Source organism: Callorhinchus milii, unplaced genomic scaffold (genome assembly GCF_018977255.1).
Source record: "Callorhinchus milii isolate IMCB2004 unplaced genomic scaffold, IMCB_Cmil_1.0 Scaffold5, whole genome shotgun sequence".
Taxonomy (NCBI): Eukaryota; Metazoa; Chordata; class Chondrichthyes; order Chimaeriformes; family Callorhinchidae; genus Callorhinchus; species Callorhinchus milii.
The window spans coordinates 24881946-24904173 of record NW_024704746.1 but is presented as its reverse complement, the minus strand read 5'-3'; the positions used below and the strand labels follow the sequence as shown (position 1 = coordinate 24904173).

Genomic DNA, 22228 nt, shown 5'->3' with positions numbered 1-22228 from the left:
GTGATTGATTTAACAGAAGTTCAATTTGGGCATAACAGCAAGCCACTTTGATGAATTTAGCATTTTCGTAAAATTTCTTTGGTTAATTTCTGGTTTATAAACGATACTGTGTAGAATTGCTGTTGTTTACATTTTGACGGCCTCTACAACCCCCTCCCCACAAACTTTAATATGGATTAAACCAATGCCTGGTATATGACCCCACCTGAGGTGGATTTTAATCCCTGTGGGAAAATAAAAGTTGTAATCGCTTCAATAGACTGGGGGTGGCAAGGATAGGAGAGGAGTGAGGAGGAGAGATTAGAATGTCTTAATGAGTGTTTGCTCAGATCCTTTGTGCAATTGGAACTGTTCTAAAACTTGAAACTTTGGTTATTCTTCTAAGAGTAAACTAATGCTTGATTGCTGTATTAAGAATTGCAGTAAGTACCCAAAAGTCTTTCTCTCTCCCCCCCCCCCCCCCCCCACGCCAACCCCCAAAAAAGCAACAACCCTTGAAGGAGTATTGTTTCCAGCAGCAATTCTCACCTTCCTAAGACAAGTTAGTTGAATGGTTCAGTCTGTTCTGTACTATCAGGAAAAGATAGGACCTTGTTTTGCATAACATTGTTTTTCCCCTTTTTAAAAAAAAAATTGGTTATTCTAAACAGATCTCCATCTGTGACTTCATTATGGAGGCCTGTAGCTCCATGGTTACAGCACTCGCCTCGCAAGCGAGACCTGGGTTTGATTCCTGGGCAGGGTGAAACGTTAGGCAAGTTTCCTTATTCCACATGCCTGTTTACCAGCAGTAAGTAGGAACCCGGTTGTTACTCGATTGGCAGGTCACTTTTCCTGGGATAATAAATAAAAAAAAATTTAAAAAAATTGCGTCATTCAGTCCTGGACTGTAGGACACTGCTGTGTGTAATTGGCTGCCATGTTTCGCCCACAAATATACAGTCAATTCACTTTACAGTGTATTCTGTGAAGCGCTTTGGGACGTCCTCCCGACGTGAAAAGCGCTATATCAAATGCAAGGATTGTTATTATTATAATATGGAAAAGATAGTTTTAATTTCTTCATATTGTTCTGAATCCAGCAAAACAGAAGCATGTATCAAACTCACATACCTCCGTTTTCTTTATATCATCACATGCCATATTATGGATAGTTTTACTGATTGTCTTTTCAACATTATTCCTGAAGAGTATCACACAATATTGCCTTTAATTTGGCACAAAATTAATATTGGCAATCTCACTCAGGGAACAAGATGCCTGTTACGGGAAAATGGAAAAATTCACACTGTTCACTGTCTTTCAACATTGAGACAAAAGCACATTTTCCGGGCAGAGAAGAGGGCGTTCCACTGTGCATCATTCCAACCTCTCCTGACCTGCCAAGTGGTGGAGGCTAACAGCGTGCAACAGCTGCTGACACTGGGCAACCAAATGGAAAGAAAAAGCACTGCCCTTCCCAGAACTGACAGCACAGTTTAATGAACACAAGACATTTACAAAAATAAATAACATTTTAAAAGGCAAAGTTTAGTTATTTACAAGCATACAGTGGAGTCCTGTAGCTCAGTAGTTAGAGCACTCGCCTCTTAAGCGGGGACCTGGGTTTGATTCCTGGCAGGGCGAAACCTTGCGCAATTTTCCTTACTCCAAACACCTGATAATAATCCCTCAAGAAAAAAAACAATAATTGATCACTCAATCCACAACTGCTTGTGGGACGCTGCTGTGCGCAATTGGCTGCCACGTTTCGCCCACAAATATACAGTCAATTCAATTTACAGTATATTCTGTGAAGCGCTTTGAGACGTCCCAAAGTCATGAAAAGCATTACATCAAATGCAAGGATTATTATTTATTTTCCTATTCAAACAATTTAAAGCTTTAACCTCCAGCATTGATGGAGAAAGGGAGACACTTCTGGTTGACTGAAATAGTAAGGAAACATGCAAGATCCAGTCTTATCATACAGTGGCAGAAGAAGTCAATTATAGTAAAACTTGTTCTGTGAAAACTATTAATCGCTCAGTATGAAGTCGATTTTTTTTAACTTGAATGTTTAACTAGCTAATTTTGTTTCCCAATTAGGTCTATAAGCTTTGGCTCTCATCACCCTGAGTCTATTTTTCTTCTGGGATGAGGTGAACGAGGTGTGTTTCTCTGGAAAACGTGTGCACTTTCACTTCATTCCAGGCAAAGGGAAATTTCCATGTTTATGTGGAAGTTTCAGGTTTGGATCAGAAATCTGGTTGACCCCAAAAAAGAGGGAACGTCACATCCATCATATTAGTGGTCCTTCATTTTGTCCCACCTCAGCCAAAGTCTGTTCTAAAACCTGGAGGGAGGGGAAGGGAATGTGTAATGTAGGAATATTTCTGTAAGTGGCTGCAAAATAATCATTGTTGAAACGTATTAGCTATTTTCATACATCAGTTTTCCATGACATCCCACTCTGAACTTTTTTTTAAACTTCAATAGACTGGAAACGTCCACTTACTTCCAGTCCAAAGACTAAACATTTCAAGGATGGAACTATATACCAGGTGGAAACAAATTTACATCCATATGAACAACAGCAAATGAAGTGGCTTGCGAATGATCCGCGGACTGAATTTCTTCCTGTTGGTGCTGTAATTTGGATGATTCTCTAAACATGTGGCCATCGCAAACCAACAATTTACTGATTTTTCCTGAGTCAATCCAGTAGTCCACACACGACAAACCCTACAAACAGCAATTCTGTTTATAACCAATGTTTTTCGATGCCGATTATCAACACAATAAGAGAGTGCCTTTTTCCCCAGACAATTTTCCGATGCAAGTCTGGGTCAGTGCAGATTTGCTGACCGCTTATAATTTAAAAGCATCTTATGGTGTAGACAGTAAGGACTGTTCTCCATTTTCTGTGTGCAATTTCACTTTGAGGAGGGCTGCTTGAATTCTAAAATGTGTCCTCGACTCCATTGAATAATTCTTGTAGTTGTGCCTGAAAAAGCGAATAATATAATTTGGTCACTCAATCCACGACTGTTTGTGGGACGCTGCTGTGCGCAATTGGCTGCCGTGTTTCGCCCACAAAATACACAGTCAATTCACTTACAGTATATTCTGTGAAGCGCTTTGAGACGCCCCAGTGACATGATAAGACACTTATCAAATGTAAGGATGATTAAAATATGGGTTGGAGTTAAAATTAAAGTCCACTTCTGACACCCCAATCAATGGTTTGAGCAATCGGAATCTATTTTGTTCTAGGGCAACATTTTGAATCAAGACACTTTTATACAACAGAGCATAACTACACAAATCATTAGCCCGCAAGTCAGAAGAATTTTTTTCACAACTCAAATTAATCAACATGTGGAAGAGCCATCCTGATGAAATAGTTTTTTCTGGGTCAACTGATTGCTTGTGAATAGGGCTGGTTAAATCGATAGCAGTTACTCAGATTGAAATATCATGGAGTTTTGTAGGAATACAGTACAATTAACATTTGCATAATGCCTTTTACTTTGGAAAGACGACATAAAGCGCTTGACAATGCACCTAGTCTGGTTGTGGGAGCCGAAGGGGATTAATGAAGGTGGGTGTTTTAGTATAAATTTTACAATGAATTCAAGAGAAAGTGAATTACACCCAAATTCTAAACGAAGGAAAGAGATGGATTCACAAAATCCTGTAGATATCCTGTAGTCTATATTCATCAATATCTGTGTAGAATAGCTGGGAGCAGATATTCCATATAAAACTAATTCATCTGTTACCATCTGGCCTTATCGAATGGTGATGGCTGATTGTGGGTGAATTTCCACATTTCATAAAGACTTGGCTTCTAGGTAAACTCTATGCGCTCAGCCTGGCAGCACCAGCAGGTTAGGCCGGTGCCAGAAGAGTTCCCTGAATGAGAGGAAACATTTTCAGGATCGATACACCTGTTTTACACTTAGTGGTTCCACTACAGAACACTGAGGAACCAATAAGGTCTGATTTTGGTGACATTTACAAACTGCCTTTTACAAAATTAATGTGCATGTGGAAGAGTATAATCTGTATACGTTAGAACCTAAAAAAATTAACACACAAAGCCTGGCAATACAACTGTGAATCTCCTTAAATTGTATAGGTCTAAATGTTCCATTACAATTTACGTTTATATAGTGCCTTTCCCATTGGGAGCTGGGCACTCAGGCTGGGATCTGAGGAGGGGAAGATGACCAATAGCTCAGTCATCACAGGAGGTTGGAGGTGGAGGCTGGTGAGGGGCACCAGGATGGGCAGAATAACTGAAGCTGGAAGCTTGCCCTCTGATGATATGTGACAATGTGTAAGTGTAATTATTATTGGAAGACTGAACGTGTCAGGGAGAGAGCATCTTCACTTGTATTTTCCAAATCACTGTTCGATTTTCTTACTTTGCTTTTTCCAAAGACTTTATCGCCTCTTCGTTTCTTCCTTGTTCCATACACAGAAGACCATGTTCAAGTAGAGCATTTGGAATCAAGTAATGGTCGTATCTGATCTTCTTCTCACTGAAAAAGGGAAAATAATGATAGTGATAATTCTTGCATTTGATACAACTTTCACATTGGGAAGACATGTCAAACGTGCTATAAAACGCAGTGACTATTTTGAAGGCAAATATAGCAGCCAATTTGCTCAGAGCAAAGACCCACAAACAGCCTTTAAGGTACCAAGTCAAGGCAAAAGGTGAAGTGAACACTGCTGATGTGACCAGATTAAAAGATTAACTCAATGTATTGATAGAGCTAAGGATAAAAATTGTTTTCAAATGTCGGGACCTATTAAATTCAGATTATACAGATTAGATGGTTTAAAGAATGCAAATAATTGGATAAAGGTCTCAAAGAGGGAAAAAGAGAAACATTTAGGAAAATAGCCTTATAATAATAATCCTTGCATTTGATATAGCAAATTGAACTTACTTTGCGTAAATCCAGTTGAAATATTGCTCTGCTTCAAAGTGCTTATTCAAATGCTTCAGACAAAGACCTTTTCACATCTTCTAGACGTTTCAAAGTACTTCACAGAATAGACTGTAAAGTGAATTGACTGTATATTTGTGGGCGAAATGCGGCAGACAAATTGCGCACAGCAGCGTCCCACAAACCGTCATAGACTGAAAATGACAAATTTACTATTGTTTTGTTTGGAGGGATTATTATTAGGTGTGTGGAGTAAGGAAACTTGCCCAAGGTTTCACCCTGCCGGGAATCGAACCCAGGTCTCTCATTTGAGAGGCGAGTGCTCTAACCACTGAACTACAGGACTCCACATTGTGATGTGATCACAGGAGCGCATCACAGGTTATACCGTAAAGTGGAGTGACTGTAAATTGTGGGCGATGAGGTTTAACAAAAATAACGAGGTTGAAGTGAAGGGGGCACAGAATGAGTTTATGATTCTGTAGCTGCTGTTGCGATGGGATTGTCACAAAAAATCTATTTTGCCAAGTTTCAAAACAGCATCTCCCTGAAATAATTGAGACGAGAAATAGGGTAACTTTAACAAGCAACACAACACAGAACACAACATTGTCTTTAAATTGATGTGCGTTTCTCTGAATCTTCACCAATGCCAGCTTTCTTGCCCAAAATACAGAACCAAAGATTCAACATTTTGGAAGAAAAGTAGATTGAACAAATGAAGAATTCCTTCACCAAAACCTAATGATTATAGTGGAGATGTATTTAAAATTACCAGTATACTATACTAAAGCAAGGTTGCATTTAAGAAACTAGACAGACGAGGGAGCAGAAGGAACTAGAGGCCACTGAAGGGAGTAAGAAGTGAGTTGGAGGTTTGAGTGGTGTTGTACAGTTCATATAAATTGAACTTACTTTGCGTAAATCCAGTTGAAATATTGCTCTGCTTCAAAGTGCTTATTCAAATGCTTCAGACAAAGACCTTTCAGCAGCTTCACAAGACACTGATCATCCATCAGGCATTCGGTCACTAAAAGGAGGAGAAATGCACTTTCATTTCATGTTGATTAATTTTCCTTTTTCCCTTTGTGGAAGATGTGCACGATATCAACATCAACAACAAATAACATTTGTATAACACCTTTCACGTTGGGAGGATGTCTCAAGGCACTGGACAGTCAAGGATTTGGACTCAAGCTGGGGGTTGGGATCAGGAGGGATGGGATAAGAGGGTGACCATAGGCACAGTCAAAGAGAAGGATCTTTAGATGGGCCTTGAAGGAGGCAAGAGAGGGGGCGAGGCGAACATACTGTGTGATGGAGTTCCAGAGGGTGGGGGCAGAAAGACTTGTGGACTGCCGATGGTGTGGTAAGCCAGGCGGGGGACATGAAGCATGCCAGAGCCCGCTGAGCAGAGGGAGCGGACAGGTCTGTTTGGAGTTAGCAGGTCAGTAGATAGAAGAAGAAATACTAAGCAATGTCCACTTTTTTCTTTCTGCATCTTACCTGGTGCAACATCAAGTGCCCTCTCAGTCTCATTAAGTGTCTCAAGCATCCCTTCAGTCAAGTCCTTATGTTTTCCGATCACTGTGTAGCCATTCCAAATGTACATCATTTCCTGAAGAGATATTAAATCATGCATCTTAAGCCAGTTTGTACGCCAACGGCAAGAACATTCTGCAAGATTTTGAACTCAAAGAGGACTTCATACGCTATGTGTATCAAGACCTGGTCTGACAACTTGTTGTAAACATCAGCTTCACTTTATAAAACAAGTCAATCATTCTGCAGTGATATCCTAACAAAGTATTGTTACACATTCGTCTATTTAGATAACAGGAACAGAGGAAAGAGCACTGTTTTGAGCAAGGTTAGCTTTTAGGTTGAATGAAAATGGAATTTTAGTTATTTATAGACACTTTGAAGGAGAAATGTATTGAACTGAACTGCTACACAAATCGGTAAAGTTATGAACAGAGACACTGTAAAACTTGTTGGTATCTCTTTTAGTAATAAGTAGTTCCAGGTGCAAAGTTATCATTCCCATTTATAAATTACATATTGCATTTCATTATAGTGCTTTATAAAAAGGTGCTAGGGTCTAAAATGTGCTGATTTCTAATGGGATTCATGATAAATATGTTGCAAACATCACAGGAATGCTGCCATGAAAGTAGATCAGGTTGGAATCCTGTGACATATTGGACCTGATATACTTCCAATATCCCCATTAAAGAATCCCATCATAAGTAGACACAATACAATGAAAAATTACATTACTATAGTGCCTTTCACGTTGGGAGGACATCCCAAGACACAACTGTATTTTACACAAAAGCTGAAGACATTTTGAAGTTAATAGTAAGAAATGATTCTAAAAGATAACAAGCCTTTGTAAAGCCTGTGATAGACGGCTATCCCTACACCAAAACGATTGCAATGTTACCAATGTTTGCAATGTTTGCAATGTGGAGTCCTGTAGCTCAGTGGTTAGAGCACTCGCTTTGCAAGCGAGAGACCTGAGTTCAATTCCAGGCAGAGGGCGAAACCTTGGGCAAGTTTCCTTACTCCACACAGAGCCTAATAATAATCCTCCAAAACCAAAAACAATAATAAATTGGTAATTTTTAATCTACGACTGTTTGTGGGACATTGCTGTGCGCAATTGGCTGCCGCGTTCGCCCACAAATATACAGTCAATTCACTTTACAGTGTGTTCTGTGAAGCGCTTTGGGACGTCCTCCCGACGTGAAAAGCGCTATATCAAATGCAAGGATTATTATTATTATTATTACCTTCTACACCAGAACTTACCAAAGCAGGAACTGGCAGTTTGATCGGCTTTGGGTTAAGGTACCGCCGAGCCTTGCGGATGGCAAATTTTTCTGTAGGTAGAGACTTGCCAGCGATTTTCTGCTTCATGCTCGGCACTTTCCTGTTGACGAAATAATCTGGTAACAAACGTGTTTGTCATCAGCCATGTCCGCTGGACTAGTTTAAAGCCACAGCTAGATCAAGTAGATCAAATTGGACAAAAGGCCTTCTTTATCTAAACCAACCTTTGGACTCTCTAAAGCATTCTACAAACTTAAGATGAAAGCAAACATATGATCTTGGGATTCCCATCGCTTTCCCATTCTGAGGCTTTGAAACTTTGTGTAGTCAGATTTGTGTATTTGCTATTTTGTATTTTCTATTCACAAATGTTCACTATTGATGATCATTAGTATTCAAGATCAGTTCAAGACAATTCTAATCTTCAAGATTGATACTTCAGAAGTATTATTTCCCCTATTTTTTAATCACCTTCATGAACTTTTCCATTAACTCTCTCTTTGCCGTGAAGTATCTCTTTGCTGTGTATGAGCATGGTCAACAACAACTTGCATTTATATAGCTCCCTTTACCCAGGGTAGCATCTTGGAGCGTGTACAAATGCTGGACTCCCTCAAATGCATTTCTCTGCACATTTGTATTTCCCTTTCCTATCACAAAGACACACTTGATATTATTATTTTATCTCTATAATTTTCTGTATTTTGCTTCAATTTAGCACCTTTTGTGTTAGAGTTCCTTATACAAAGATTTTTTTTAACATCTTTGATGAAGCACATTATTCCTGTTGCCCCACAAGGAGCCACTGAGATGGAGGTGATCACACACAAACCCTAACCCTCTGCTATGGGAATACATTAAACAAAAGCTGGTGTTCGCACTACCACTGTGTCACCTGTAGATGGCACAGTAATTGCAGAAACAACTATGTGGAAAGTGGCGCCACCTGCTGGTGAATATAATATGCCAAATCCCCAATGTTGTGCTTGTGGTACCAATATTTTAAGTCATTATTTGGGAGGAAAGTTCAGCATCTTTTGAAGCATTTTGCTATATTCTTCCGTAAAACTCTTTTGTCCAACTATCCAGAAGGTTATTCACAATTTACACTGCAATGTAGATCCTTTACAAATCTCCTCCAAATATGTTACATCAGCTGGGGTTTACGCTGTTAGTTTCGCAGTCTCAAAATTAGGAATCAGTTCCTGTTGACTTTATTTACAAACATTGGAAAGGTGAAATTAATTAGGCCAAATCATTTGTTTCTCCTGTATGTAGATTAAAATTTGTAGCAATTGGGGCTTGAAATGGATTCACATTAGACTCTGATAACGCACTCCAAATAGTTACTAGTAAACAAGTAAATCTTACCTGAATAGTTCAATCTCATCATCCCCAAAGGGCTTGTAATCATCTTCTCCAAACATGCTGAGGTAGGCTGCTTTCATGTATACATACGTAGACTGTATCAATGGAAAATGAACAAATCATGATTTAATTTTGTTCCCAATTTCGTAAAGACTCAGGAATAAAACACAAGTTGAAAACCTGGAAGCTGAGGAGAGGAAAGTGTTCGATGCATTAACTATGAGCAATAATAATAATAACCCTTGCGTGTGATATAGGGACCTATTACATTGTTGAGACGTCACAAAGCATTTTACACAATATATTGTAAGGTGAATTGACTGTATATTGTGGGCGAAATGCTTCATTAAAAAAAAGTGTGAAAAGCATGGAATGACTATAGCAAGAATAAATTTTCATTAATATAGTGCCTTTCACATCGAGATAAGGTTGTCCTTATAGACTGCTTCACTGCCTTCCAGAATGAATTTTGAAAAGCTCTTCCCCTGCTCTTGGCAGTTGGACTTGATGCAGACACACGATATAATGCAGCAGAGCTCATCTGGCTCTCGTCACCAGGCAACGCGGTATCTAATGCAGCTTGAATTCTATTTTAGCATTAGAACTCGGGCCTCCCTGAGCATTAACTGAGACATTGTGATTGCTTTCAGGTTCTGAGCAGATTTATCAGAACAACAACAGATAACATGTGTGTAGCGCCTTTCAAGTCAGGATGACGTCCCAAGGCTTTAGGTTGTCAGTGATCCACACCCGAGCTGGTGGCTGGGATCAGGAGGATTGGAGGGTAGTGAGGTAGGGTAGGAGGATGACCAAAGGCACGGTCGAAGAGGAGGGTCTTTGAGATGGGTCTTGAAAGAGGCAAGGGAGGACGTGAGGTGGAGGGACTGCAGGATGGAGTTCCAGAAGGTGGGGGTAGAGATGCTGAAGCCCGGCCACCAATGGTGGGATGAGCGAGGTGAGGGACGTGAAGCAGGCTGGAGCCTGCTGAGCGGAGGGAGCGGGCAGGATGGTAGGGGGTTAGAAGGTGTCAGAAGTTGGGGTGAACAAGACCATGGAGGGCTTTGAAGGTGGGATCTTGAACTGTATCCTCTGTGTGATGGGAAGCCAATGGAGTCGGGAAAGGATGGGGGTGATAGGGTCACAGAGCCTGGTGTGGGAGAGGACACAGGCTGAAGAGTTCTGGATGATTTGCAGCCTGTGGAGGGAGGAGTTGGGGAGGCCGACAAGCATGGAGTTTGCATAGTCGAGCCTCGATGTGATGGATGTGTGGATGAGGATCTAGGTGGCCTCTACGGTGTGAGACAGTAGCGGAGCCGGGCAATGTTGTGGAGGTGAGGGAAGGTGCAATGGGTCATGGCACTGATATGGGGGATGAAGGACACTTGAGAGTCGAACCGGACGCCGAGGTTCCGTATTGGCTCCGTGAGGTGTATAGTGCACCCATGGAGGGAGATGCTGTCAGCGCCCGAGGTATGGAGGTGCTGACAGGAGCCAAGCAGGAGGGCCTCGGTCTTGTTGACATTCAAATGGAGGAAGTTTACTCTCATCCAGAACTTGATGTCCGACAGGCAGTCTGTCAGGACAACAGTGGTCCTGGAGGCGAGAATGGAGGCAGAGAGATAGAGTTGGGTGTCATCCACATACATGTGGAAATTGAGCCTGACGTTACCAAGAGGGAGCATGTAAATGTTGAAAGGGAAGAGACCAAGGACAGAGCCTTATACGGTTCTTAGCTTGGCTCCCGGGTTTCTGCGAGTTAGCTTAATGAAACCCATAGCAGCAACAGGGATTCACAATTGGCCTCCACACCCAGTTGATGGAGGAGCATAATCAATCCAGGGCTTTCACTGGTCACAAATCTCTGGATTGATTAATCGACTGCACATACACAGTCACTACGCTTCGTGGAGGCTTTGTGAAGTGCTCCGAGAAGCACAATTTACACTTTAATACATTAACAATTGTAAGAAACCTTCCCCCATATCTGTGAGTTGATTTTTACAAATGAAACAATTCTAAAACTACATTATATGTTCACACAGAAGATAAAACACACACTTTGAGATGTCATGATGTGAAAGGCACCGTATCAAATGCAAGGATTATTATTATAGTCAATAATAATTATTATTATAGTGTTTCTGCAGCAGAGCAATACTGTCTCTCGGAAAGCAGATGGAACCAAACCGCCGGGTTCTCACCTTTGACCAGGAATTCTCTTTACTCAACAAGTCTGCGTAGAAATATGCCATTTTCCAATGACGCTTGAAAGTAAAGCACCACATCAACTCCCAGTAGCACATGTGGTGAAACTGCTTCCAGTGTTGCTGAGCCTCACAGCATTCCTCAAAGCGTGAAATAGCCTGAAATAGAGGTCAACAAGGATAGACCAAGGTTGAAAGACTTGAATTGTAGGTCACTCGGAAACACAACCTCTTCTCTTTTATCTGTTCTACACGATGGATTAGCCCAGGTACTTTTCATAGACAGGTACTTTGAAACTCGAAGCTCTTTAATCTCACACATTAAAATAGCTCTTTAAAATAGCTCAACTTGTTAAGGAATTTGACAAACTAGAGGGACAAGAGGAAGCAAGAAATATAACTCCTCATAAACGGTGGGTGGATAGAATAACAACAACTTGTATTTATATAGCGCCCTTCACACAGGGCAGCGTCTCAAAGAGATTAACAACAATAACAACAATAAGATTACATTTGTATAGCGCCTTTCACGCCGGGAGGACATCCCAAGGCGCTATGGTGGAACCTAACGCCGAGCGTCAGTCTTCAGGAGTCATCTGAAAAAGGAGGGGATGAGGCGGAGAGATTGAGGGAAACAGTTCCAGAGTTCAGGGCACAGCGGCTGAAAGTGCGGCTGCCAATGGTGGAGAGGAGGGGACGAGGGACAAGCAGGAGGCTATAGCTAGCCGAGCGGAGGCAGCGGGTAGTGGAGTGAAGAGTAAGCAGGTAGGAGAGGTAGGGAGGTGCCAGGGCATGAAGGGATTTGCGTGTGAGGATCTTGAAGTCAGTATCACAATACTATCAGTAAAACCAGAATACTCCACAAATATATTATTATTATTATATGGCATCATACACAGAAGTGTACAAATACCCAAATAACAACCAGAATAGAGTTGATACTGTATTTGGGGCATATTTGTCATTATAGTGAATGTTATATTTATATCCAAGCTGACGTTTTTTCCCTCCAACTGCGGTAGAATTATTTCTGTGCGATATAAAAAGAGCCAGGTAGAAAAAAGAATGTTGCAATAAACATTTACTGCAGCATTCATCACACTACTCTGTGAGAACACACCCAGGTTCCCTATAGTACATGTAATCTGACCGTTACTTGAGCCATTTCACAGCTGACTCACTGCATCAATATTGCCTCTGATCTCTTCAATTCTTCCTGTGAAAAATAGGAAAATGGCTCCCTGTAACGGCAACAACAGGAAAAAAAAATGTTTTGTTTTAAAAATATAAAGTTATTTGTACAAAAAATTTGCACACGTTTTCAACCAAAAAGAGGTAATTCATGAATGAAGTGAACTGACCTTTGGGTAGCGTTCAAAGAAAGGCTGCAGTAATCTCTCTGCATCATCAACATCTCCTTCTCCTGTTCCTGTTACACAACAGTGAATTCTATCAGCCATAATAATAACTATACTTGCATTTAGTATAGCACCTTATCACAACATCATGACGTCTCAAAGCGCTTCACAGGATTCATTGAAAAATTTAATGATTTGTTGTAGTACTTGTTGGTAAGCAGGGCAGCAAAGCAATGTGCCAATTTTATCAAGGGTATTATTGGCCCGGTGCAGACAAACTGCCCTCCTTTTTCAAGTGGATCTTTAATGACCACCTGGCAGACAGCAACTCATCTGAACGAAAGCTTCCACATGAGAACGTCAGCCTAGACCGTGATGGAGCAGAGTGAGAATTCTGTTAAGGAATTTGGTGAGAGTGGGAATTCAGTGCCGAGAGGGAAAGAGGTGCATAATTATAAAATATATGTAAGTTATATTAAAATTATATAAAACAGATATGGGAATATGGCAGGGCAGTTGAGACCGGCTGCATGCACAATGTGTGCCATGTGGGAACTCCAGGAGCCTTTATGTGCCCTGGACAGACACGTGTGTAGGAAGTGCCTCTGGCTGCTCAAGCTTGAGCTCAGGGTTTCTGAGCTCGAGGAGAGGCTGGTGTGACTAAATGGCATACGGGAGTCTGAAGAGTTCAAGGATCGAACGTTTCAGGAGATGGTCATCCCACAGCCACAGAGGGTTCAGAAGCAGAGTGAGTGGGTGACCACCCGGCATGAGAGGAAGAGGGGACGGGCAGTGCAGAAATCCTGAGAGTGTGGCACACACAAACCGGTTCTCTGTACTGAATACCGGTCAGGGTGATGACACCTTTAGGGAGGGGAGTCAAAAGCAAATGGATGCTCAGGGGGACACAGGGAAGATTGTCAATGCAATTGTCATTGGGGACACAATGGTGAAAGGAGCAGACAGGCGTTCCTGCAACTAAAGACGTGTCTCTCGCATGGTATGTTCTCTCCCTGGTGCAAGGGTTGAAGACATCATGGAACGGGTGCAAAATGTTCTACAGGGGGAAGTCGTGGTCCATATTGGGATCCATGACGTGGGGAAAAATGGGAGAGTATCAGATGATAGGGAAAAAGCTAAAGAGTAGTACTTCAAAGGTGGTGATCTCTGGATTATTCCCAGTGCCTCGTGCAAGTGAGTATCAAAACAGCAGATCAAACACAGCACGGCTGGAGAAATGGTGTAGAAAGGAGGGCTTCAGGTTCCTGGATCATTGGGACCAGTTCTGGGGCAGGTGGGACCTGTGCAAGGTGGATGGGTTACACCTGAACAGGGCTGGGACCAATGTGCTCGCAGGGAAGTTAACTAGTGCTGTGGGGAAGGGTTTAAACTAATTTTGAGGAAGGGAATCAGGATGTAGCATTAGAGAGGACAAACAAGTTACATAGAGGCCTGGGAGAGACGAATAGCAATGTATCAGAAGTAATGCAGAAAAAGGAGCAATTAGACGGGGGAGAAATGCAGAGCAGACTCAGTCGGTATTGGAGTGTATGTGCGAAAATGCACAGAGTGACAAATAATATTGGTGATCTGCGGCTCAAGTTGCCACATGAGGTTATGATGTAGTGGCAACAACAGAGACCTGGCTCAAACAAGGGCAGGAATGGGAGCTGAATATTCCTGGCTACAATGGATTCAGGAGGGATAGAGAAGGGAAAAAAAAGGAGGATGGGGTGGCAATATTGATTAAAGATACGGCTATGGTCTAGAAAGGGATGATGTATTAGAGGGTCCAAAAGCAGAACCGATTTGGATAGAGTTAAGGAGCAGAAAAGGAGCTGTTACTCTTGTTAGGTATTTACTATAGACCACGAAATAGTGGGAAGGAGATAGATGAGCAAATCTGCAGCGGATTTCAGAAAAATGTAAAACCAATAGAGTAGTGATAATGGAAGACTTCAATTATCCTAACATAGACTGGCAAAATAACAGTGTAAAGAGCAAGGAGGGGGAAGGATTCCTGAAATGTATGCAGGAGAACTTTCTGGATCAGTATGTTTTCAGCCCAACGAGGAAGGAAGCAGTTGGATCTAGTTCTGGGGAATGAAGTGGAACAGGTTTCAGTAGGAGAGCATCTGGACAACAGTGATCACAACATCATTAGGTTTACAGTAGATATGGAAAGGGACAATTAAAGGTGAAGATACTCAACTGGAAGAGGCTAATTTCAATGAGTTAAAAAGGGACCTAGCCACAGTAGACTGGAAAGAAAGATTGGTGGTAAAACAGCTAACGAGCAATGGGAAGCCTTCAAGGAGGAGATAGTTCGGGGACAGAACAAATACATTCCCACAAAGGGGAAAGGTAGAGCATCCAAACTTCCCTGGATGAATAAGGAAATTGGGATTAAAATAAAACAGAAAAAGGAGGCTTACGATAAATATCAGGTCCAGAGTTTAGAAGATAATCAAATAAATATAGAATGTACAGAGAACTGAAAAAGGAAATAAGAGCGGCAAAGAGATTGTATGAGAAAAGAATAGTGGGTAACACAAAAAGTGAACCCTATGGTATTTTATAAGCATATAAAAAATAAAAGATTAGTCAAAGGTAGGGTGGGGACAAGTAGGGACCAAATAGGAAATCTTCTTGTGGAGGCAGAGGGCATGGCTGATGTACTGAATGAGGACTTTGTATCTGTCTTCACAAAAGAAGAGGATGCAGCCAATGCCACAGTATCGGAGGAGAGGTTAGAGAAATTGGATAAGATAAGAATAAACCGAGAGGAGGTACTAAAAAGGTTGTCAGTGCTCAAGGTAGATAAGTCACCCGGTCCGGACGGATGCATCCTAGGCTACTGAGGGAAGTAAGGGTGGAAATAATGGAGGCTCTGGCCACAATCTTTCAATCCTCCTTGGACACCAGGGTGGTGCCAGAGGACTGGAGAGTTGCAAATGTTACTCCAAGGTACAAAAAGGGGCAGAAGGATAAACCCAGGAACTACTGGCCAGTTAGCCTAACGTCAGTAGTGGGGAAATTTCAAGAGACTATAATCTGGGACAAAATAAATTTTGACTTAGAAAAATATGGGTTAATAAAGGATAGCCAACACGGATTTGTAAAAGGCAAATCATGTCTAACAAACCTGATAAAGAGTTTTTTGATGAAGTACTGGAGAGGGTGGATGCGCAAAAAGAGAACCTTAAGGTATTTTATAAGCATATATAAAATAAAATAAAAAAGCAGTTGGTGTAGTTTATATGGATTTTCAAAAGGCCTTTGATAAAGTGCCACATAAGAGACTTGTAAGTAAAATAGAAGCCCCCGGTATTAAAAGGACAGTGGCAGCGGATACAGAACTGGCTGGGAGACAGAAAGCAGAGAGTGGTGAACGCTTGTGTTTCAGACTGGAGGAAAGTGTGCAGTGGTTTCCCCCAGAGCTCAGTATTGGGACCACTGCTGTTTTTGATCCATATAAATGACCTGGGCTTGGGTATAGGGAGTACAATTTCCAAGTTTGCAGATGATACTAAGCTGGAAAAGTAGTAAACAGTGAGAAGGATAGTAGCAGACTGCAAGAGGACATAGACAGACTGGTAACGTGGGCAGACACGTGGCAGATGAAGTTTAATGTGGAGAAATACAAAGTGATGCATTTTGGGGGAAGAATGAGGAGAGGCAATATAAGCTGATGGTACAATCTTAAAGGGGTGAAGGAACAAAGAGACCTGGGGGTTCATATAAATAAATCTTTGAAGCTAGCTAGACAGGTAGATAAAGCTGCTAAAAAAGCATACATGATACTAGGCTTTATAAATAGGGGCATAGAATACACAAGTTATGATGAACCTTTATATAACACTGGTTAGGCCTCAGCGAGAGACTGGGTTCAGTTCTGGGCCCCACATTTTAGGAAGGATGTCAAGGCACTGGAGAGGGTGCAAAGGAGATTGACCAGGATGATACCAGGAATGAGGGACTTAAGTTATCAGGAGAGGCAGAGAAGCTAGGATTATTCTCCTTGGAGAAGAGAAAGTTAAGAGAAGACTTAATAGAAGTTTTCAAAATTTTGAGGGGAATCGATAGGGTGAACAAGGAGAAACTATTCCCACTGGCGGTTGGGTTGGTAACCCGAGGACACCCATTTAAAATAGTTGTTAAAAGAAACAGAGGGGAAGGGAGGAGAAATGTTTTCACACAGCGAGTTGTTGGGATCTGGAATGCATTGCATGTATCAGGGAGAGAGCGAGAAGAGAAAACACAAAAAAACTTTCACCGCAGCATGTTTGTTATTTTCAGTTTCCTAGTTTTCTGCCCATGGCCAGGAATTGTGCTGCAATCAAAAGGGCCTGAGTCTGCCCTTTGTCCAGATAGAAACATATTTAATCACAATAATTACAATCCTGAGGCAGTTCATTCACGAGGGAGCTATACTGAGCTACTTCAAGTATATATACTCAAGTCAGACCTTTAAACTTCCTTTTCTCAGATATTGGAAGACTCCATGATCAAACTCATGGCCATTTCCCTGAACACCTGGTCCATCATTGGCCCATACAAACCAGAAGGTTACAGGTTCACAATCCTGTGACCTTTGTGCTCAATTCAGTTGGGGGGATAAAGATGTGGGGACTGGGAGCTGGATCTGGGGGTTGTGGGTCAAATTATCAAAAGACAATGTGACCTGAACCCTGTCTTCACGACCCCCGAGCAGGTCAGATGACAGGGCCTCTCTGGCTGGGCAAGCCTGGCCTGAGCCTAGTGACCAGGGGCTCAAGTGACTCCAGTGTCTCCCCTCCTCTGTGTGAGGGCAGATCTCACTCCAGGTGGGAAGTGCTGCAATACAGAAATACATTTGATCTTAGATTAGCAACTATGTGATGATATCAATCTTCCAACCCCGCCCTAAGGCTCTTGCTTGCTTACCTAATACAAAGCTCATGAACGTGTGGTAACACAGCAGTAGCATGGTGCATAGTAGAGCCCTGAAGTTATGTGTGGATGCTCCTTCCTGCAGCTGTACCAGACCATATTCCTACAACACAATAACAAGGAGAAACATGCAGGAGACATTAAAAATCCAGGCTTGTGACTGAGAGTGCTGTTCCATTCAAACATGAAAGTGAAATGTTAAAAATAAGTAGTTTTGGGAGCTCCACATGGTGCAGAAAGTCATAGATTCAAACCTTGGCCCAATGACAAATTAGCTGATCTGAGCAGTAATAATAATATTAATCCTTGCATTTGATATAGCGCCTTATCAACAGGTTCAGTAGGCTCCGGCCTGTTCCACATCCCCTGTCCGTGCTGTTGTTTGTTGCTGCAGAATGTCATAGGTTCAAGTCCTGGCCCATTGGCCTGAGTTAGATGATCTGAGTTGAGGCAGAAGGAGGACTTTGCCTCATTAATGCCCTGGATCAGCCAAGGTCTTGCTTCCCACAAGCATTTCTGGAAGGAAGGGGCTGGTAAGGCAGGTGAATCCTATCAGCATCAACGCTGTACTCGATCTGAAAGATCAAGGTTACTGAGCGATATGACTTCATTGTCGCAAGCCAGAAAGTCATGTGATGAGGTAGTAGTAGTCTGTGAAACCTTTACAACTTTCTCATGATAATTACTGAACAATAAGCCCTTAAGATTTCCCCAGGTGGCACAAACGATGGACAAGAATATTATACCACAAGAAATTAGAAATTAAAATGGTTAATACGTCCATCTGCAATGAGTTTTGGCAAATGGCTGAAGTTTGAATTCCATGCACTCATTGAATGAAGAAGCAGCTGACCATTTGTAAGCAATAAACTAAACATTTATCATGAGATTTCTATTTGACCAATTTCAGCCTGAGAAAGGAGAGATGATTTTCATACGAGAAATAGCAGGAACAAGTAGACTGGTGAGAAAATAATGCAAATTACAAACTCTTCCTGATATAAACAGTGGTTAGGATGTGGAAGGACCTGGGGGAGCAGCGGTTGAAGCAGATTTCATATTTCATATCTTCTATATTACAGAGAGAGAGACTGAGAGAGAGACAAAAACTCTGAGAGAGAGAGACCGAGAGAGTGATAGAGAGACTGAGAAAGAGACAGAGAGATTGAGAGAGAGGTAAGGAGTGTGTTTAAGTAATCCAGGCGGAAGGTGACAAACACATGCACGAGGGTTTCGGCTGCATTTGGGGTAAAGTACAGATGGAGGTGGGCAATGTGGAGGTGGAAGAAGGTGGTCCTGGTCAGGGATCGAATGTAGGGGAGGAAGAACAGCTGGGGATCAAACCAGACGCCTAAATTGTGCACTGGTTGAGTGAGTCTGAGGGAGGTTGAGGAATTTAGATCCACAGGAATGAAGACATTGATGGGAGCCAAGGAGTATTCAGCTGCAGGAAGTTTACACTCATCCAGGCCCTGATGTCAGACAAGCTGATAGCACATCGGGGGGACCTGGAGTTGGTGCTGGAGGAGGCAAAGTAGATTTGTGTGTCATCCGTAAACATGTGGAAGTTTATCCTGTGTCTGCAGATGACATCACCCAGAAGGAGCATAGAGATAAGGAAGAGAAGAGGCCAAGGATGGAGCCCTGGGGTACCCCGCAAGTGACCGGGCGGGGGGCGGGAGGAGAAACCATTTGCTTAGATAAAATGGAGGAGGTTGGTTAAGTAGGACTCAAACCATGCAAGTGGTGTCCCACTAAGGTAGATGAGGGAGGAGAGGCAATGGAGGAGTATGGAGCGGTTGAATGCGGCAGAGAGATCCAGGAGGACGAGGAAGTAGAGGGAGCCCTGGTCACAGATAGAGAGAATGTCGGTTGTGACTTTGACAAGCGCTATTATCTCTGTGTCAGGGAGAAAACCAGACTGGAGGGGCTCGAGGAGGGAGAGGTGTGACCGAAGTTGATCTGCAACAATGTGTTCCAGGACTTTGGTAAGGAAGGGCAGGTTGGAGATGGGACGGTAGTGTGATTAGAGATTAGAGGGATCCAGGGTGGGGTTTTGAGGAGGGATGTGATGACAGCGGTTTTCAGGGGAAGTGGAACAGAGAGAGACTAGTTGACAGTTGTCGGCCAGAAGGGTGGTGAGGAGGGGGAGTTGAGTGACCAGCAGCTGGGTGGGGAGGGGGTTGAGGCAGCAGGTGGTGAACTTCATGCAGGTGATTGTGGTTGAGAGGGAGGGGGGAGAAATGGGGGCAAAGTAGTGGAAGGAAGGGGAGTGGCAGGAAGTATGGCTCCAATATGGATCCTCTACATTCCGTATTGGATCCTTTGTTTGCAAGCGAATCTGCAACGGATACGGCTAGTATATATATATAATATATATTTATATAATAATAATATAATACTGATACATAGCAGATACGATAAGCCTCTTCTCCCTCCTCTTCCCATCAAATAAAATCATGTATTGTAAAAAGTTCTACAATTGTAACAAGTGACTGACTTGTGTAGGAAATACTGCCATAGAAGGAGCGTGCAATGGGAACGAGCAGTTTATACAGTTCCTGCTCACAATTGTATATAACTCATGGCAGCTAGACTTTAACACACATCTGAACAAGAGGCAGTTGTTACCTTGTTACCAGAAAATCCCACAAATTCTAAAAGTCGCAGGATCCTCGTTGGTAGCATGGAAATTGTCTAAGTGAGAAAGAGAAGAATCGATCAGAGAATGGCGATCCATTGATACCCAAGCAAGCTTTCACAGTTATTGTCCACGCAGTGATAGGTCCAGAAATCAACAAGAGATGCATTAATAATGGGTATTAAAATACGGTTAAAACCACACAGGATCCCATAATCTGTGGAATTATGTTAGATCATAATCTGAAAAGTATCAATCGATCCCCATTTGAAACAGTTAAGGTTCTGAACCTCAATGGCCAATGAATTAGGAGGCTTGTGTGGAATCCCACCTCTTGTATTGAAAACACTGGATTACAACAGGCTAAGGATGAGCATCCTGAGCATTCACTCCTGCATCATTACAGACTAAAATAAGTGACACTGTGTCCTTCATAAATGTCTAGATACAGTTCAAAAGGTATTTTTCCTCTATTCAACTCCAAGGTATATAAGCATTCAGGTAGTAGACTAACCACATTCTGATTCAATAGTATACTGCTGGAAGCTGTGGTTGAATTGAAAAGCTTAGGAGGAAAATTGAGGCAAGCCTGAGAGAGGGGTTAGGAGGGTGGAGGCTTGTGCGGAATATAAATACCGGTTGGGCCAAATGGCCTGTTTCCATACTGTAATGTTCTAAGCAATTCTATATGATAGCGTACCTCAGTGTGTGTGTGTGTGTGTGTGCACACATCCCATTATTTCCACATTGTGCACAACAACAAAATTACATCTGTAAAGCTCCTTTCACGTCAGGAGGATGTCCCAAGGCGCTGGACACACAGAATCATGGACCCGAGCTGAGGTCGGGGTCGGGGGGGTGGAGGGAAGGGGGGAGAAAAGCAGGGAGATCGAAAGCACGGTCGAAGAGGAGGGTCTTGAGATGGGTCTTGAAGGAGACAAGTGAGGGGGTGAGATGGAAGGACTGTGGGATGGAGTTCCAGAAGGTGGGGGCAGAGTGGCAGAAGGCCCTCCTGCCAATAGTGGGGCGAGCGAAGCGGGAGACGTGAACCAGGTCAGAGCCCGCTGAGCGGAGGGAGTGGGAGTGATCACTGCTATGAGGAGAGAGAGAGCCAAGAAGTGGGGATGATCAGGGCTATGGGGAGAGATTGGGGTAGTGGGATTGAATTGGAAGATCTTTTCAAAGAGCCGGCACAGACATGATGGACCAAATGGCCTCCTTCTATGCTGTATAATTCTATGATTCTATGAATGCGCTCTGGGACCCCACCCCACATGAAGGGCGCTATAAACATGCAAGCTGTTGTTGTTATTGTGTGCTGTAGAGCAATAATAATAATAATAATCCTTGCATTTGATATAATGAAAGAACATGCCGAGTGGAGTTATGAAATAAACCAATCTAGTCCCTGTACCTTTTAAACCATTATACACACCAAACTGTGTGTTTTGTTGGCAAACGGTTTGGTTTCGAGACATAACCTTATCTTCATCTGTTCAGGTTTCAATTCCAATGAAGGCCACAATTTACCAATTGATTACCAGAAAACAGGCTTTGAGGGAGGTCAAAGGCACAAAATGTATCTGGATATTTTCTCAGTTCTATTTAAAACCTTATACAAGGTGGCCCTAGTTGCAAGACAGAAGAGCCCCAGCTTGTCTAATTGTTGCTCATTCCTCTAACACTGGGGATCAGCCTTATTGCTCTCCTCTGCACTGCCTTTAGGGCCTTCACAGCCTCCTTATATTCACAGTGACCAGGACTGTGTGCAGGACTCTACGATTCAGAGCATTATGTAATTAGAAGACATTTTTTTACGCAAACTGTAGGTGCAAATCTGGTTCTCTCTCCCCCAAAAGGCTGTTGGATGCTGAATCCATTAACATTTTCAAGACTAAGGTGGAGAGATGTTTCTTAGTTCAGGGTATCAAGGTATATGGGGCAAAG

General features: G+C 42.4%; 1 protein-coding gene across 1 annotated transcript in view; it reads right to left on the bottom strand.

Moving 5' to 3' along the window:
- Positions 1–1462: 1462 nt before the first annotated feature.
- The window catches only part of ttc39a (tetratricopeptide repeat domain 39A), a 45354-nt gene continuing 24588 nt past the window's right edge, over positions 1463–22228 (bottom strand). The window contains exons 8-18 of the mRNA XM_007899960.2: positions 20272–20337; positions 17635–17743; positions 12712–12779; positions 12532–12591; positions 11348–11509; positions 9150–9241; positions 7758–7878; positions 6450–6561; positions 5859–5973; positions 4413–4529; positions 1463–2986 (exon numbers count right to left, since the gene is read on the bottom strand). Coding sequence (XP_007898151.1) covers positions 2869–2986; positions 4413–4529; positions 5859–5973; positions 6450–6561; positions 7758–7878; positions 9150–9241; positions 11348–11509; positions 12532–12591; positions 12712–12779; positions 17635–17743; positions 20272–20337 — 1140 coding nt within the window. The 3' untranslated portion in view covers positions 1463–2868. The remainder of the gene's footprint in view (positions 2987–4412; positions 4530–5858; positions 5974–6449; positions 6562–7757; positions 7879–9149; positions 9242–11347; positions 11510–12531; positions 12592–12711; positions 12780–17634; positions 17744–20271; positions 20338–22228) is intronic.